At 42.4% G+C, this 17925-nt stretch overlaps 3 protein-coding genes across 3 annotated transcripts in view; 2 read left to right on the top strand and 1 right to left on the bottom strand.

The window, feature by feature from the left end:
• The window catches only part of LOC137619478 (decapping and exoribonuclease protein-like), a 153248-nt gene that overhangs the window by 45043 nt on the left and 90280 nt on the right, over nt 1-17925 (top strand). The window lies entirely within an intron of this gene.
• nero (deoxyhypusine hydroxylase nero) overlaps nt 1-17925 on the top strand; it is a 70737-nt gene that overhangs the window by 44884 nt on the left and 7928 nt on the right. The gene's annotated exons all lie outside the window — the stretch shown is intronic.
• LOC137619875 (uncharacterized) overlaps nt 15809-17925 on the bottom strand; it is a 2974-nt gene continuing 857 nt past the window's right edge. The window contains exons 3-6 of the mRNA XM_068350165.1: nt 17265-17587; nt 16827-17230; nt 16452-16692; nt 15809-16299 (exon numbers count right to left, since the gene is read on the bottom strand). Of these exons, the coding sequence (XP_068206266.1) occupies nt 15809-16299; nt 16452-16692; nt 16827-17230; nt 17265-17587 (1459 nt within the window). The remainder of the gene's footprint in view (nt 16300-16451; nt 16693-16826; nt 17231-17264; nt 17588-17925) is intronic.

Below are 17925 nucleotides of genomic sequence, written 5' to 3'. Positions count from 1 at the left end.
ATGATTACTTCTTTTTGTGATCTAGCAGACTAGTCCAGTGTTGTTGTTCTCGGTGTGGAGGATGAGATCCTCTTTTCTGTGAGTAACAACGCCTTCCTTGCTTTGGTTCCGAGGGAGTTGGCAAGTATTGCTGGCCTCCCTCCTCGGATCTCCCCTAGGCTGAGATGAGTTTTCTTGGCTGCGGGTGAGTCATTATTAGAGCAAGGTTGTAAGGACCCTCTTCCCCCTTTTCCCCCTCTTTCCTTAGTGATGGCCTAGCCATTGCATCCCTGTCCGTCATTCTACATCTGTATCTAGCATAGGTTAGGATGTGGGGTTGACTCAGTCCCTTGCCGCCCGGCAGTGCGTGCTGGCCGGCAAGGGTCTTCTGCTTTGAGTGCTACCCGGATCTCCCTTGGTCTCTCATCCATGTTTGTCTGTAGAGCCAGATGGCATTGGTTAGGAAGCCTGAAGTTATATTCTCCCCTTCCTTATGTGCACTCTTTTGGGTTGCCGGGCTATGAGGCAGTACAGTCTCTTATCCCGGCATCCATTCTGTTTTTCTTCTAGTGTTTGTACCCTAGCCCGGCTGCCGGCCTAAGTGGCCGGCAGCCGGGCAGTCGGAGTTCTCTGGTTCTTTTGCTGCCGGCCGGCATTGGTTGTATACCTTTGCCGGCCGGCTATATATCACGCCATTGTTCTGCCGGCCTCTACGATTAGTGGCCGGTAGCCGTGTGCTGTTGTTGTTTAGCTGCCGGCCGGCAATAGAAACACACCGAGGTTCTGCCGGCCGCTACGTTTGGCGGCCGGCAGCCGGGTGCTATCTTGTGTAGTTACCGAACTGCTGGCCGGCACACGCATTTGAACCAGCGTTCTTCCACCTTATAGTTTATAAGTAGTATACTTTGGAACTAGTTAAGACACGTGCCGGCACATTACCTTCTATACTGTAGCCAGTATTTTTCAGTATAGTATATACTGTAGGGAGAAAACTATAGTATAGTATTTATTACAACATTAAGTTTTTCTAACACTTTTGTGTTGTCTTGCACAGGCCTTTGGTGTAACCTTACAGATAAAAAAAGTGAGTTCTTTCTTGTCTACTATCCAGCATTTTAAAATCACTTATTTGGGTGTGAGCTACATCTGTTTCCTCTGGAAATTATTTATTGGTCGCTCTAGAATAGATAAACCATACGATTTTATTATCTGGAAGGTTGCAGCAATTGACTGTGCGGGAAATACAAGTGTGTGTCTTTCCTTTCTAGTTTAGTTATGCTAAGCTATGTATATCCAGTGATACGTAGTTCACTTGATACTCATGGAATTTTCTTCTCTTTACAGGAGGACCATCCGAAGTGTGGAAGCGTTTTCTGCAACGTCCGCAGCAAGAACTTCTGCGGACATGACTTGTGTAGGAGGCACGCAGCATGGGCAGTCTCCAAAGGTGATCTCCGGTATTGGGACCCGCAGGTATGTACTGTGTGCACAAACCTGATTACTGAGGCTTTTGATTCCCCTAAGACGGCGGAGTCAAGGGACGCAGCAAGGGAGAAGCTTCGTACCTGGGTAAGGGGCTTTCAGAAGAACACTTCTGGGCCCTATCTTCCAAGTGAGAAGATGAGGGCTTACCTTTTCCCCAAGGCATCAGCTGAGGCAGTGATTCCCCAACCTCAAGCGGAGATACCGGTGGTTCAGATCCCGGTGGATGCTGAAGTTGCAGACACCCTGCAGGACATCCAATTGGACGATAGGATGTCGGAGGTGTCCGAGCGTTTGGAAGAAGACCTTCTGGCAGAAGAGCAGGCTTCAGACAATGAAGAGGAAGAGTTCGACGAGGTGTCGGCTACTCCGGTTCAGGCCCCTGAAACTATTCCCTCAACATCATCCTCTCTCCCAGATGACCTGGGAAAGACCCTTTCCTCCATCGTTGGAATGATCCAACAGATGCAGAGGGAAAATAATGAGAAGGCTGCTGCAATGAAGCTGGAGATGCGGAGACTTGCAGCATCACATGGGCCCCAGAAGAAGCTCAGCGTGAAAGACCTTCCCTTGTGCTCAGATGCCAACCCTTGGAGGTATGCCGAGCACATGCGTATGACGACGGGAAAAATCGTCATTTCGGAGAAGTTGGGCTCAGTCCCCCTTGAGGAGGTGGAATTCTGGCCCAGCAAGGAGTTGTATCCGGACTGTTATGTCCGTCTAAGGAAGGAACCAGCCTCAAAGGAAGAAACGGAGCCGAAGGAGGTCATAGTTTTGGACCACGCTAAGGCTCAAGCTTTATTGTCAAGCTCGATGAAAGAGAGGGGCTTTACAAACTCAAAGGTACCTGCTTTGAGTAAGAAGCACCCTTCCTTTGTGTCCTCTGCTTCTAGAGCCTTCCCCTTTATGCAGAAAGGGTTTACGGCTGTGCTGAAAGCAATCGAGGCAGGTAAGCCATGCCCCTCCTTGGAGGAGTGTAAACCTCTGTCTTTGGCCCTACCCATGGACCACAAGGACTGGAAGGACGTCCATCTTACCTTCTCAGTCGGGAAGTTGGAGGCTGATATTGCCGGACGTCAGTTCGGTGAGAACCTCCCCAAGCTGTCTGACTTTCTTTTGCGCAGGGAGCTTGAGACAAAAGAAAGACTTGCCGCCTCAATGTCTCATCAAACGACTCTAGAGACAATGGCAAGTGACCCCAAGGTCCTTGAAATATTTATGGTAGTGGCTAAGACACACCTAGTCACAGTGACGAAGGATCTTTATAGCTTCGTCAAAGCTAGGAGATCTTGTAGGGAGTTCGTGTTCGCCTCGGCTGTGGTGAGGCACGAGCCAAGGAAGCTAATCTCCTCCAGCATTTGGGGCAAAGATCTTTTCCCTAGTGAAGCGGTCAAGGAGGTTGTAGATAAGGCCGCCACGGAGAATAGAAACCTTCTCCAGAAGTGGGGCTTATCTCTCAAGAGAAAGTCTTCCCCGGATGAGGGTCCCCAACCAAAGAGGAAGACTAAGAAGACTAGGCTACCCTCTCGGCCAGCCAAGCCATTCAGACAGCAGCAGCAGCAACAACTTCCTATGCCTACAGTGCCCCAGATGGTGGCACAAACCCCGACCACGTACCAGTGGGTACCCCAAGCCGTGTCGACGCAGTCTCCGGCATTTAACCCAGCGTTCGAAGGGCAGTCAACTACCTTTCGAGCGAAGCCTAGAGGAGCAGCCAGAGGTTCGTCTAGACGCCCATCAAGGGGGAGGGGATTCAGGGGTGGTCACAGTCAAGGAGGCAAGACCTCAGGGCAACAGCAGTCAAAGTGAGATGATACCGGTAGGAAGGAGACTTAAGAATTTTCGGGATCGGTGGACCTTCGATCCCTGGGCCCACAGCCTACTCAAGAATGGACTGGGTTGGAGCTGGTACAGCACTCCACCCCCGTGCCCTCAATTTTTCCAACACTCCACCCCCGTTCTGGAGGAGTACATTCAAGAACTGTTGGAGAAAAGAGTAATCCGAAGGGTAAAGTCCATCAAATTCCATGGGAGGCTGTTTTGTGTTCCCAAGAAGGACTCAGAACAACTCAGAGTCATTCTGGACTTGTCGCCACTCAACAAGTTCATAGTGAACTGCAAGTTCAAGATGCTAACACTACAACACATAAGGACCTTACTGCCCAAGAGGGCATATACCGTCTCCATAGATTTGTCAAACGCCTATTAGCACGTTCCAATCAATCGTCAACTCTCCCCCAACCTAGGGTTCAAGCTACATCGAAGACTCTACGCCTTCAGAGCCATGCCATTCGGGCTAAACATAGCCCCAAGGATCTTCACGAAGCTTGCGAGCGTAGCTCTCAAACAATTACGCCTAAAGGGAATCCAGGTGGTAGCCTACCTGGACGATTGGCTGGTGTGGGCAGCATCCAAGACAGAATGTTTGCAAGCTTCCCTACAGGTGATCCAGTTCCTAGAGCATCTAGGCTTCAAGATCAACAGAAAAAAATCTCGACTTTCTCCATCTCAAAAGTTCCAGTGGTTGGGAATCCACTGGGACCTAGTGTCACACCAACTCTCCATCCCGGCAAAGAAGAGGAAGGAGATAGCTGGTTCTGTCAAGAGACTTCTGGATTCCAAAAGGATATCAAGACGCGAACAGGATAGAGTGCTGGGTTCTCTCCAGTTTGCCTCAGTAACAGACCCGGTGCTAAGAGCACAGCTAAAGGATGCAACCGAAGTTTGGAGAAGTTATGCATCAAACGCGCGAAGAGATCTGATTAGACCAGTACCGCTTCGTCTACGTACGCTTCTCAGGCCTTGGTCCCAAGTCAGGCAACTAAAGAAGTCGGTGCTTCTTCAGCCACCTCCCCCTCGTTGACTATTCTCACAGACGCCTCGAAGGAGGGAGGGGTGGGGAGGTCATTCTCATCGGAAGAAGGCCCAAGGAACTTGGTCCAATCTATTCAAGACATTTCACATAAACTTTCTGGAAGCTAAGGCAGTACTCCTTACCTTGAAGAAAGTCTCCCCTTGTCGCTCGATCCACATAAGGTTGGTACTGGACAGCGAGATGATTGTGAGATGCTTGAATCGACAAGGATCGAGGTCACCACCACTCAACCAGGTGATGTTGGCCATCTTTCGACTGGCGGAAAAGAAGAAGTGGTACCTGTCGGCAGTTCACCTTCAAGGAGTCCGCAATGTGACAGCGGACGCTCTATCCAGGTTCAGACTGATAGAGTCGGAATGGTCCCTAGACGCAGGATCATTCTCCTTCATCTTGAGTCAAGTCCCAGAACTGCAGATAGACCTCTTTGGGACGAAAGACAACAAGAAGTTACCCCTTTACGTGTTCCCGTACGAGGATCCCTTGGCGGAAGTAGTGGACGCGATGTCCCTCGACTGGAACAGATGGTCCAGGATTTACCTGTTCCCTCCTCACAACCTTCTATTGAGGGTCCTCAACAAACTGAGATCTTTCAAGGGAGTAGCGGAAATAGTGGCTCACAAGTGGCCGAACAGCGTGTGGTTCCCTCTGGCATTGGAACTACGGCTGAAGTGTCTACCGTTACCAGATCCAGTTCTGACCCAGCGAGTTCAGAAGTCGACTGTCTGCGCTTCATCACAGAAAACCCGGAACCTGCAGCTCATGATTTTCTCTCCCTAGCGGTGAGAAAACGTTTCGGGATTTCAAAAGACAGGATAGACTTCCTTGAGGAATATAAGTGCAAATCTACTAGAAGGCAATATGAGTCATCATGGAGAAAATGGGTGGCCTTTGTCAAGGCGAAGAATCCGCAAAAGATCTCGACGGACTTCTGCTTATCTTTCTTCATCCACCTCTATGGTCAAGGGTTAGCAGCCAACACAATATCAACGTGTAAATCTGCTTTGACAAGACCCATTTTATATGCCTTCCAGGTCGACCTCTCTAACAATATTTTTAACAAAATTCCGAAAGTCTGTGCTAGGCTCAGACCATCAGCACCTCCAAAGCCCATTTCATGGTCTTTAGATAAGTTCTTCATTTCGCTTCGCTGTTGAACAATGAGGAGTGTGCTTTAAAGGATTTGACCCAAAAAGTTATTTTCCTGTTTGCACTCACGTCGGGGGCCAGGGTTAGTGAAATTGTAGCCCTCTCGAGAGAGGTGAGTCGTGTTGAGTTCTTGGATGGGGGAGAACTGAACCTGTTTCCGGATCCTACGTTTCTCGCCAAGAACGAGTTACCCACCAACAGGTGGGGTCCCTGGAGAATCTGCCCTCTGAAAAAAGATGCATCTCTATGTCCAGTGGAATGCCTAAAGGTCTATCTTCGTAGAACTTAAGACTTCAGGGGTGGTCAACTATTCAGGGGAGAAACATCAGGCTCAAATTTATCACTGAAACAACTTAGGGTGAAAATCACCTATTTTATTCGCAGAGCTGATCCAGACAGTACACCCGCAGGTCATGATCCGAGGAAAGTTGCCCCATCCTTAAATTTCTTTAATTGTATGGATTTCGAACATCTTTGCTCATACACTGGCTGGAAGTCTTCCAGAGTGTTCTTTCGTCACTATGTGAAGCAAGTGGATCAACTGAAGAGGTCTGTGGTAGCAGTGGGTAGTGTCGTTAACCCTGCTGTTTAACTCTGCGAGGAACAGTGGATTTAATTGGGACGATTAATTCTGGGGTGAGTGTGTAGTTACGAACTGTTCTACAAACTAAGTGTTAGGGGTGCCCACATTGACTGTTCCATATTCAAAGGTGTACCTAGCATAAGTGCAGACATGTGTGTCAAGCGTTTCCAACGCTAATGTAACTGATTAGTAATACAGACTTTTATGATTTTGATACCTCGGTATGTTAGTGGCGCTAATGTTTTTTTTTCAGATAAACAAGTTTTCTGTTTACTATCATGCTTATGCTTATTTATTGGTTATCCTCCTCTTATATATATATAATTGTTTTTTAACCTGTTTTATTTTATTGTTTGTCAATAAACTAGTTCTTGTGAACCTTGCGTCTCCTTCGCCTGTGTCATTTTATTTGAAATGATTTAGCATTACGTTTACTATGTATATTTATCTGGGATAATTCTAATAGATTGTTCCTTTATGCAAGCATTTTTGCATTGGTTTATGCTTTCCCCTAGCGGGAGGACTCCATGCCCTAAGGGAACGGTGGCGAATATGCAAGTTTTCCTCCTACCCGGATATAAACTTTTGTCCAATCCAGTAATGAACGGAGAACTGGTCGATATTTCATATTGACTCAGTGGTTCTTTACAAACTATGCTTTACTGTACATGATATAGGGTGAGACCACTATATTGGCTTGTCTGTTATTCATACATAGGTATATGTACTCTTCGAGACTTTTCCAGAGTCTATTATGACTTCCCTGTAGGGGGCAGGAAGCACTAACATGGTCTATGGTTAGTTGAAAAGATGTATGACGGTAACATCTTAGGTCTCTAGGTCTAGTTGGCCGGGAAATACCTTTGGGGAGTACGGCACGTTTTGAGAATCCACAGATACAGTAATGCTCTGTGGTATACATATGTCCATCAGGACGACATGGCTTGAGCCCAAAAAATGGATTTTGAGCGAAGCGAAAAATCTATTTTTGGGTGAGATGGCCATGTCGTCCTGATGGACCCGCCCTTCCCTTTTCTTCTAAAAAAGGGCTGTAGGTCCCCTCCCTACATACAGTATCTGTAGCACCTCGTGTATCGCTACAAGGAATACAGATGGCGCTGTGAGCGGCGCAATGCACGCTTACGAAACGGGAGAGGAGTGATACCTTGCGAGCGGCTCTCCTTTCTTTCTCGTTTTTCGTTTTCTTGCCAATTGACTCCTTCGAAGTGTTAACTCTGTTCGGGGTGCAGATTGCTATGTGGGGTGTCAAAAATACGTCCTCTGATATTTCGCGATATCCCTGGTTCTTTTATTAGGGATATTCGCTCCACGAGTTAGAATTCTGGGTACCTTAAGGTAAATTCTCTGGGAATATCGCCGTAGTTATATATATCTAAGGAAGCTACCCTTTAGGAACTTCCATCAGGACGACATGACCATCTCACCCAAAAATAGATTTTTCGCTTCGCTCAAAATCCGTTTTTAAAACAGTTAAAGGCCTTGATTTTTTAAAAAATTAGCTATAGATGTGAAATATACTCCTCAGCCACCCCAAGCCAATTAAAGATATGAGATACATCATGGTGGTATTAGATTGTCTACAGGAGCGTTTAGAACTTCGCCTATCTCAAGTCTCCTTGTTGGTGCTGGCGAACGACCTTTAGACTTTTACCGAAAGTTTTTATTGTTCAGTATTGGTTTAGGTTGCAAAGACTCCCTAGCTCTTCAGCCCTTCAGACTTCAAGCCCTGTAAGGCACTAAACATACATTGAGTTGCACCCAAAATCTCCTCAACCTTATTGCTTTCTGGTGAAACAATTATTAAACAGTCTTGATATAATTAGAAGTAAGGTGCTTCCATTTAAGATATCATCAATGCCTCCATGGAAATTATCAGAGGTATCTTTTTGTAAATACTTCATTGCAGTTAAGAAGAATATGACTTGACGTAGAATCCAGATCTCTTTTTATGGAATATGTTGAAGAACATAGGGGATCGACTTTTATATACAGTGATACCTCGGTAGTCGAACGACTCTATACTCGAACAATTCGGAGTTCGACCAAAATTTTCGAGAAATTTTTGCTGCGGTGCTCGACCAAAAATTCGGTACTCGACCAGCCGAACACGTGACGACCGCATGGGCTTTGTGATGATCGCGCCATCTCGGCCACTCTCGCTTGTTCGGGAAGCATCAGTTCTCTCGAGAGCGTCACTCAGACAACGCGCGATCAGCATTCGTTGTGATTTAGTGATTTTCAGTGCTTTTAATTGCTTTTTTAGCTTTCATAATGAGTCCCAAGAAAGTAATGAGTGTTAAGGGGAAGGAGAAGAGGAAAACAGTGCGAACAACGATCGAGTTGAAGAAGGAAATTATAGCGAAATATGAGAATGGTGTACGAGTGTCCGATTTAGCGGTAGAATACGGAATGGCGAAGTCGACCATTTCTACGTTTTTAAAGCATAAAGAAATGATTAAGAAGGCGAATGTTGCAACGGGAGTTACGGCGGTAACTAAGCAAAGGCCACAAGTGATTGAGGAGATGGAAAAGTTGCTTTTAATATTTATTAAAGAAAAACAGTTGGCCGGGGAAAGTGTTAGTGAAGCGTTCATTTGTGAAAAAGCGTTGCATATCTATGAAGAATTAGTGAAGAAAAGTCCGAGTACCAGTGAAAGTGATTCATTTACATTTAAAGCGAGCAGGGGTTGGTTTGAAAAGTTTCGTAATAGAACAGGTATTCGTAATAGAACAGGTATTCATCATTTTCGAAGAATACTGCAGAGGAGGAAGAAACAATTAACAATAGACCAGTTTTTCACAAAAGAAAAGAAAGCTGCTACATCAAAGCCTGTTTCTCCTCCAAAGAAGAGACAAAGAAGAGAAGAAACCCCTGAAATAGATCTGCCCACCCTTTCATTGGAGAGAGAAACAACTCCTGAAGGAGAACTACCCCGCCACATCATGGAAGGGGACTCTCCTTCCAAGCAGTAACCTCCCCCTTCCATCCTCTCCACATCCATCCCTGTATGCCATCGAACCGCTGCTCAAAGGTATGTTCACTACAGTACAGAAAATGGTTTAAAATTGTTTTATTTTAGTACAGTAAATGGTTTAAAATTGTTTTATAGGATTTTCTGACCAATTTCATACACATTTAGATAATTATTGTTGTTTAGGTACACGTTTTATTAATATTTTGGGCCTGTTCGAGTGCTTGGGAACGGAATAGAATATATACCATTATTTCTTATGGGGAAAAAAAATTCGGTACTCGAACAAATCGGAGGTCGAACACGGATCTCGAACGGATTATGGTCGAGTACCGAGGTATCACTGTATACTAATGGCTCCAAATCTGATACTGGCGTTGGATTTGGAGTACATAGGAATGGTTTTAGTTGTAAGGTGCACTTCCTGTAACAGCTTCCATATTTACTGCCGATGATTTCCTACCTGACATCAAGAAATGGTCTTGTAATAATTGACAAGAGCACTGGGATAGTCTAGATGGCAATAAGATGAGATAAGTAACAAATGTCATATCTCCCTGTAGGTATGACATGATGCCCCGAAAGTGGGAGACATCTCTTTCTCGTCTCCGTATTGGTCACACTCGGTTAAGACACCAACCATATAGCAACGGCTGTTTGGTACCTTTAACAGTGAGGCATTTGTTGACCTAATGCCCCAATTATAATAACTTGAAAAATAGATATCTATTTGAGGCTCGAGGTGAGGATGGCAGGCTCATCCTTTCCAAGATTCTTGGACATGATGTGTCCTACTATGCGAGCGGTATTTTTAGATTTATTTCAGAAGCAGGTCTTCTGAAAACTATTTCAACTTCTATAATGACATCTTAACTTTTATGGTTTTAATTGAATATTCTTATATATTTTATATAGAATAAATATCAGCCGCAGTGACCTTAGATGTCAGTATCCCAGAAAACTTTAAAACAATCAATCAATCATACAAAATTATAAACTTACCTCTCCTCAGTCGGAAGAGAGACTTCCCCCTAGGAACGTGGTTCGAGTTCTTCGGTCTTTAGAGAGACCTCCGTACGAACCATTACGCCAGGCAACTAATCGCCACCTGCCTTTGAGGACTATGTTCCTACTCGCCTTGGCATCAGCCAATGGAGCTTGCGAACTTCATGGTTTCTCTTATGACGTCGCCCATTTCAGGGGATGGGGAGAGGTAAGCTTCAGCTTCGTCCCTGAGATTGTAGCTAAGAATCAGAATTGGTTTCGGATCCCAGGTTCGAATCCTTCCGGATATCAAGTCTCCGCTCTGTAACTTACAACCCAGATCATCTGTTACAATGACCAGTAAGGTGTTTGAGGCGCTACCTCAAGAGAACAGCAGCAACATTGCCCAGAGGGTCCTCACTCTTCGCAAGCATGGGCAGAACCAAGCGTAGAGTCACGAAAAACACAATCTCCTTATGGATTCTCAGAGTCATGCGTCGTCCCAGAACGCATGATGTCAGGGGCGTTGCAACGTCCCTGGCCTTCAAAAAGAACTACTTTATGATGCAGATATTGTAAGCGGCCGTGTGTAAATGCTAAACGATGTTCACTGCCAACTACCTGCAAGATGTGACCCACAGGAATCTCGATCCGTTCTCTATCGGTCCTGTGGTGGCTGCAAAACTGCTAGTTTAGTACTTTAGGCTCCTTATTGGACAAGTAGCAGAAGGTTGAGGGCATTGGTTATCGGTTATCCTGGTTTTAGTCCGAGTGAATTGAAAGGAAAGCCTGGCTCTTTTCCTTTCTTCGTCATCCCCTCTCTTAGGGAAAATCAGCCAACTAGAACCTCTGCACAAGCTGGCCTCAAACCTCTGCAGGTAAGTAAACCATGGCTCCCTTGTGTAACCTAGTATTGTTCCAGTACTGTTGCGTCCCCATACCCTGGCGAGGTGGTATTGAGAATGTCTTGGTCTCTCAAGTTATGTCCTGGAAGACTCAGAATAATGTTTACCTGGACAGTCACATTGCTAGTTTATCCCCACACGCAACTAGGGTAGGCCGTTGACCATGCTTAGCTGGTTAAGGAGGTGTTAGGGTCTCCATATTGTTGCATGGAACTCTGCACAATAGGCAGTACCCCGGGTAAGACCAAAAAGCCAGATTGGCAGGGACGTCCACCCTCCTAATGGGTGAGCCACCCCTATAGATAGTGTGGTTTGTATTTCAGTTTCGGAACAAATGACAAATTCGGAGGTAATTTGTATTTTTCCCAACGATACAAACCTTAGCTATTTATACATACCTGTACTGGCCCACCAACCCTGTCTCCCTTGAAGTCCTATCTCCAAGTAAAGTGAGCGCAATCACCAATGTGTGAGTGGGCGGGGTAGCAGGCAAACACACCCCCCCCCTCCCCCCCCCCGCGCCACTGCTACCTAGCAGGATGGATAGTTAACCCTCGCTAAAATCTTCCTTTCAGCTTTCGCAGAAAGTATACCCCTATAAATAGCGAAGGTTTGTATCGTCAGAAAAAATACAAATTACCTCCGGATTTTTTATTTTTTAGCTCTGTCGTGCTTGATTATAAAGCTTAGAAAATTATTTATTACGGCTCCATCAGTGAGTATTCAATGGAAACTTTGCAAAGAGAGAGAGAGAGAGAGAGAGAGAGAGAGAGAGAGAGAGAGAGAGAGAGAGAGAGAGAGAGAGAGAGAGAGAGAGAGAGAGAGATGGGGGGTGGGGGCATTGCGTGGGTGTGTGTATTCATATAACTACAGTAATAATAATATAGCATTAAACAAAATGTAGGAAAACCATATGCAATCAAATGTAAATAGATAAGCATGACATTAATAGGAAAAAATATTTTACGACCTGTTAATTATTAATCGAATTGAAAGAAAAATAAATTAACATTTAAAGAACACAGCAATCATCGAAGTTACATTAAGAAGCAAGAAAACTAACACATTACTTCAAAAAATTAACAAAACGTTTCGTTACTTCGATAGAAAAAAAACATAAATGGCAAAATAGGATTCCCTATATTCTTATGAAGAAGTTACTACAATGGCAACGACAATTCACGAGGTGATGGGGCTGGATTCTACAAGAACTTCTTTTACTTGCCTTCGTGGAGTCAGCTGCTAAAAAAACCCCCAGAGCTTCACCTTTCCACCCTAGAAGAAAACTCGGGAGGAGTATATTGCATAACACAGTTGTCACATCCACAAAATTACAGGGTTACGTAACAAACATTAATTAAAAAACAAACATCAAGTGCCCTAATCGTAATCCAACATACACAAAAAAACAGGGGTTTAATTCAGAAGGCAAGCTTAAATTACTGGCATGTGCCCTTACAATAAGAAAATGATATATATATGTATAGTCTCCACAGGAAGAAGTTTGACAAACTGTAATGATACGTCATCTAATTTTATTTTGATGAACAAAATTTGCAAAAAAAAAAAAAAAAAAAAAAAAAAAAGTGGTTTATTACTTTGAATATCAATGTACCAATTTATACCAACTCATTGCTATAGTTAATATAATAAAACTACTTCTGTGGAGCAAAATAATCATATATTAACATATTTTCATAGAAACTGGGAAATACCCCAAAACAAGTACTCATAAAAAACTAGGAAATTTTATTCAAGGGGAATAAAGGGCAATTTTTGACATTCTCCTCCAAGAAGAATCATAATTTTAAGTAATTACAACTGCACCCAAAATTTAAATCAAATATACTTTAGGAGTACATCCATAGAAATTAAATCCTTTCTCTTGATCACAGCGGATTGCTGCTGCATGCCGAGGTCTAGTGCCCTTCAAAGGCACACTATCTGGCTCTTGAGTTACAACACTATCAAATTCCCTCTCAGGTAATTCCAGAAGTACGAGCTTTGTGATTGATCTCATGTATAGTTTATTATTTACTCCCACTTCTACAGACCTAATCACACCATCAGACGACAGAAACAGCGGGGTAACCTTACCCAATGAGAGGAGGGATCTATAGCCTTTACCCAGATGATCTTCTAAGTCCACCATCACTATGTCCCCAACTTTCACATTTACAGGGAGATTATTACTAGAATTATTATGTCTCTCTCTCAAGGACACTAAATAGTCTCTTTTCCAAGAGTTCTAAAATTTTCTTAGTACTGATGATAATCTAAAATATTGTGCTCTAAGATCACTTGAACCCATGAAATCTGGGTCATCAGTTGCTGAATTGTTAAGAGGAGGGGAAATACTAACATTTTGCCCATAAAGTAACATGGAGGGAGTTGAAGCCTCACAATCTCGATCAGAGGAGAGATAAGTCAGTGGTCGAGAATTTATCACAGCTTGAAACTCAGCAAGTAAAGTTCTCAACTCTTCAAAGGATACACGTTTGTGATACAAGGCCTTGGACAAACATCCCTTTAGAACACCAACTAGGCGTTCATAAAAGCCTCCAGACCAGGGGACTTACAGTGTAATGAACTTCCAATTAACATCATTTCCTTCAAGGTATGACTTTACCTCTGGTTCCTAATCCAACCAAATTCCTATCATTGTCAGATACAGTATAATCAGACTCGACAGAGAATGATACCCTACAAAGCGTCGAATAGCCAGTAGGAAATCGGAAGCAGTCATGGAATGAGTAAATTCTAAATAAACCTCCCTGCTCGTAGTACTGTACAGGTAAATAGACATACAAAGACCTTCTCCTCCAAGCCAGTCTCATGATCAAAAACATTAATAGCACCAGTATAATCAACTCCTACTGATTGGGAAGATCTATCATATCTCACTCTTTCTGTGGGTAATGGTGGAGGAGGAGGCAAACACAACCGCTTCTTGGTTAACTTCTGACACAAAACACACCTGGACAGTGTTTTAGGTACCCAAAAGGTTTATCTCAACAATACCAGTACAGAATTGACACCACAATGGTGATGTCTATGCAAATGTTCAACTATCAACACTGTTAAATAACTTCTGGAAGGCAACAGCATTTGGCACTGAGTATCATAAGACATGGAAGCGTTTTTCATGCGACCCTGAGACCTAATGAGATTTTCCTCATCTACAAATAAGTTTAACTGATTACACAAATTCTTAATATCCATGGACACTCCATGTGAATTCTTATCACAGAGGTACATTCTGGTAGTAGAAAAATGTTGCTTCTATTCAAGGAGGACAATTGCTTTCATTTCGTTAACAACAAACTGGAAACCTTTACTGCACTTATTAAGAAAAAGCAATATTGACCTTATGATACGTTTAAGCTTACTTAAATTACTGTCACGTGAGATGTCAATTAATGGGGTTGGAGGGTGAACAAACTTAGGTTCTGAAAGAATTTCATTAACATGCTCAGTTTCTGTAGTTTAAGATTGGCGATAATCACCAGTTAAAAGCCATTTAGGGCCATTCCACCTTAAGGAATTTTGCGCTAAATCTTTACTATTACTACCTCTGGATAGAATATCAGCTGGATTATCCTTAGAGGGGCTATACTGTAGAGGAAACTTGAATTCATTAATTTCAGTGACTGTTTCGTACATAGGGAATTTTACTATTATTGTTCTTCACCCAACAAATAGAAACCATGGAGTCACTCCAGAGAGTGCAAGAACTCGCTCTTAAATCATCATTCTGCATTAATCTTCCAGCAAGTTTCACACCCAAGGACAAGGCTGTCAATTCCAAACGTGGAATAGTCTGTTTAAGGTTTGGTGCCACTTTACACTTACTGACCAGTAAATTTCTTACACTTCTCTTGAAATTAATCACATAGGCAGCAGCTCCATATGCCTTGTTAGAGGCATCACAAAATACATGTAAGTGGGAACATTCAGGATGTACAACAAACCTAGGAAACATTAAACTTTCTACATTTCTAAAACACTTGTAAGTTTTATCAAACCTTGAACATAATGATTCTGGCAAAGGGTCATCCCACCCGTAGTTACTCCACAAACATTCAAGAAAATATTTATCCCTCACCTGTATAGGTGAAAATAATCCTAGAGGATCAAATATCCGAGCTACTACTGATAAAACGTTGCGTTTGGTTAAAGGTCCTTTATACTCACAATTTACTTCCTTCAGTGACATCTCATCTTGTGCTAGATACCACTCTAAACCCAAAACGTTTACTCTTTCTTTGATAACATCTATGGTTCTGTTAAACTGAATCATTACTGACCCATTCTTGTAGCGGCATATTAGCGTCTTCAAGAATCGCATTTATTACTGGATACTCATCCATCTAGACCGACACATCCTTGTAAGTCTTCCTAAAATTGTCTACATAGAAATTCCTCATCAGAGATGATGCAAGGGGATTATCATGTAAAGATAAATGATGCAATAGGGTTTGCTGCAAGAGAAAGGGGGAGCATGTAGCTCCAAAACAACTACACAAAACCGGTAAGTTACAGTAGACTTCAAATCGGAGGGATCAGTTTACCATAGAAATCTGCAATAATCACGACAGTCAGGTGAAATGCCTATCCTTAAAAAGGCTTTACTGATATCTGAAATCACAGCTACTGGGTTTGTACGGAAACTCAACAGGGCATCGAAAAGTTTAGTAGTTAATGAGGGACCAGTTAATAAACAATAATTTCAAGGAAAGTTCTCCTTTAGCCTTTGAAGAAGCATTAAAAACTATTCAAATGGGAGTTGTTTCTGAATCCTTCTTTACAGCATGGTGGGGTAAATAATGTCCTATAAAAGGTGAGCCTGGAGGAATTAATTCTATAAACCCAGACTGAACGTAATCTTTGATAATCTTATCATAATGAGCATACAAGGAGGGGTCAGATTTGAATCTATGTAACAAGGAATTAATTGACCAATGGCTATTCTATAGTTAACGGGCGGTCTATTTTCATCTTTAAATGCTAAGGACACTTCATATTTATTGTCAACCCTTTTTACTTTATCCTTAAAACACTTAACTGATTCTCTTTCTTCAGAACTAATTTCAGATTGACGAATACCAACACTTTCTAAATCGCATATTTTTTTAACTTCACAACAAGAATTAATAGGGATTTCCTCTACTTCTATTCTTGAACAACATACATTTGATGTAGTAATCTCATTAGATTCTACATCGTCATAAGACCAACTAGGAAGAGGTCCAAAAATTATTGCACCACCAGAAGTATTCAATATCTTTATTCCAGAGCAAATTTGACTGTTCTGAATGAATTTTCCATAGTAGTCAGCTCCAATGACTAATTCTATACCATTTCTTCATCTTAATTTAAATCATTATCTGCTAATTTTATGCCTTTGCTCGTCAAGAACGCAGCTAACTTACTTAATTCTGGAGAATAAATTCTGGAATTAACTCTATCGAATACAATGGCATTAATGACAGTACAAATCTTACCTAGTCTCACCACAACTCTTACTATATTACAATTAACTTCCATGGCATCACTGCCAAATGGTTTTACCTTTAAGGCTACTGTTGCTATGGACGGTAGACTAAGCTTATGGGCTAATTCCGTTGCTATAAACGTTCTTTGCGCACCAGAATTAAAGAGTGCTCTCTCAAAGGAACTATGTCCATTCCCTGACACAATTACATTAGCAGTAGGAAGAGCAATCGAAACAGAAATCTTATTAGTCTGAGAATGATCAATTCACAAAGAAGCAGTCATAACTACTGGGGAATCCCCTTTACCAACAGCACCTTTAGAATCATTATGAGATTTTCCAGAATTAACATTTGATTTACTAACATTAGTAGCCTACTATTTACACTCAACTTTGGTGGAGCAGGATTAACAGGGTTTTCTGTTTTCTTACAAATCATCGGGTAATGAGGCCCATCACATATATTGCATTTCGGCTTATTTCTACATTCAGAGAATAAATGACCTCCTTTGAGGCAAGCAAAGCACAATCTTAAATATTTAACTCTGTCCCTTCTACTATCAATGGATTTGAAAGTCTTACAATTGCGAGAGGCATGGTTCGATGAGCAAAACACACAATTATTGTAAGGAATACTATTACTAGGTTTACTGTTACTTGGTTGTGCTCTCTGCACCTTTTGCACATTTGAGGGAATCACTTTAGAATAGTTATCCTGATCCCGCTTTCTCTTATTAGAATTCTCACCTTCGTAACAAAATTCCATTAATTCACAAACATGTTTCAAACCTGAGGAAATTTGCTTTTAAATCATGAGACATACTATTATGTTTATTAGCTATAGCCTTTCGTGTTTCAGGTGATAATTTCTCGCATATTATACTAGAGAAAACGGGGTTCATGGCCTCTACATCTAAATTCAGTCTATTCATTTGTAAAATAATATTCTCATATTCCAATTTGAACGTGTTCAAATCCTCTATTGTATGACCGGGAGAGACTAAATGTGTTAATTTGGACATAAGTCTACGTTTCAATTTTTCCTTACTATCATACTTCTCCTTAATGGTCTGAATAGCTACTGAATAATTGGCATTAGTGACAGGCAAACCTTCTATGGCTTCAAAGGCGTTATATAAACTAGCTCTGAGTGTAGAAAACTTAATCACATTGGAAATATCCCTACGTTAGTGAACTAAACTGTTAAATATATCCCAAAATGCAAGCCATTGTTCTTCCCCACCGCTAAATTCAGGTATCTTAATTGCTGGGAGTTTAGGGGGGGAGAGATGGTTAATGGGAGCCAAAGGAGGAGGCAAAGCAGGCTGTTGATTTATATCTCCCGTGTCAATCTCGCTCATAGTTTTCTGTGTAGTAGCAATAGCTTTCCTTACACATCTAGTTATTACTCTATAACTTCTACATAACCTCTCATATTCGCTATCCTGTGAAATAATCGTCACATTCTATGACCAACTATCTTC

Source organism: Palaemon carinicauda, chromosome 26, assembly GCF_036898095.1.
Source record: "Palaemon carinicauda isolate YSFRI2023 chromosome 26, ASM3689809v2, whole genome shotgun sequence".
NCBI classification, from domain to species: domain Eukaryota; kingdom Metazoa; phylum Arthropoda; class Malacostraca; order Decapoda; family Palaemonidae; genus Palaemon; species Palaemon carinicauda.
Note: the sequence above shows the minus strand (reverse complement) of the source record. Positions and strands in the feature narration are given on the sequence as shown.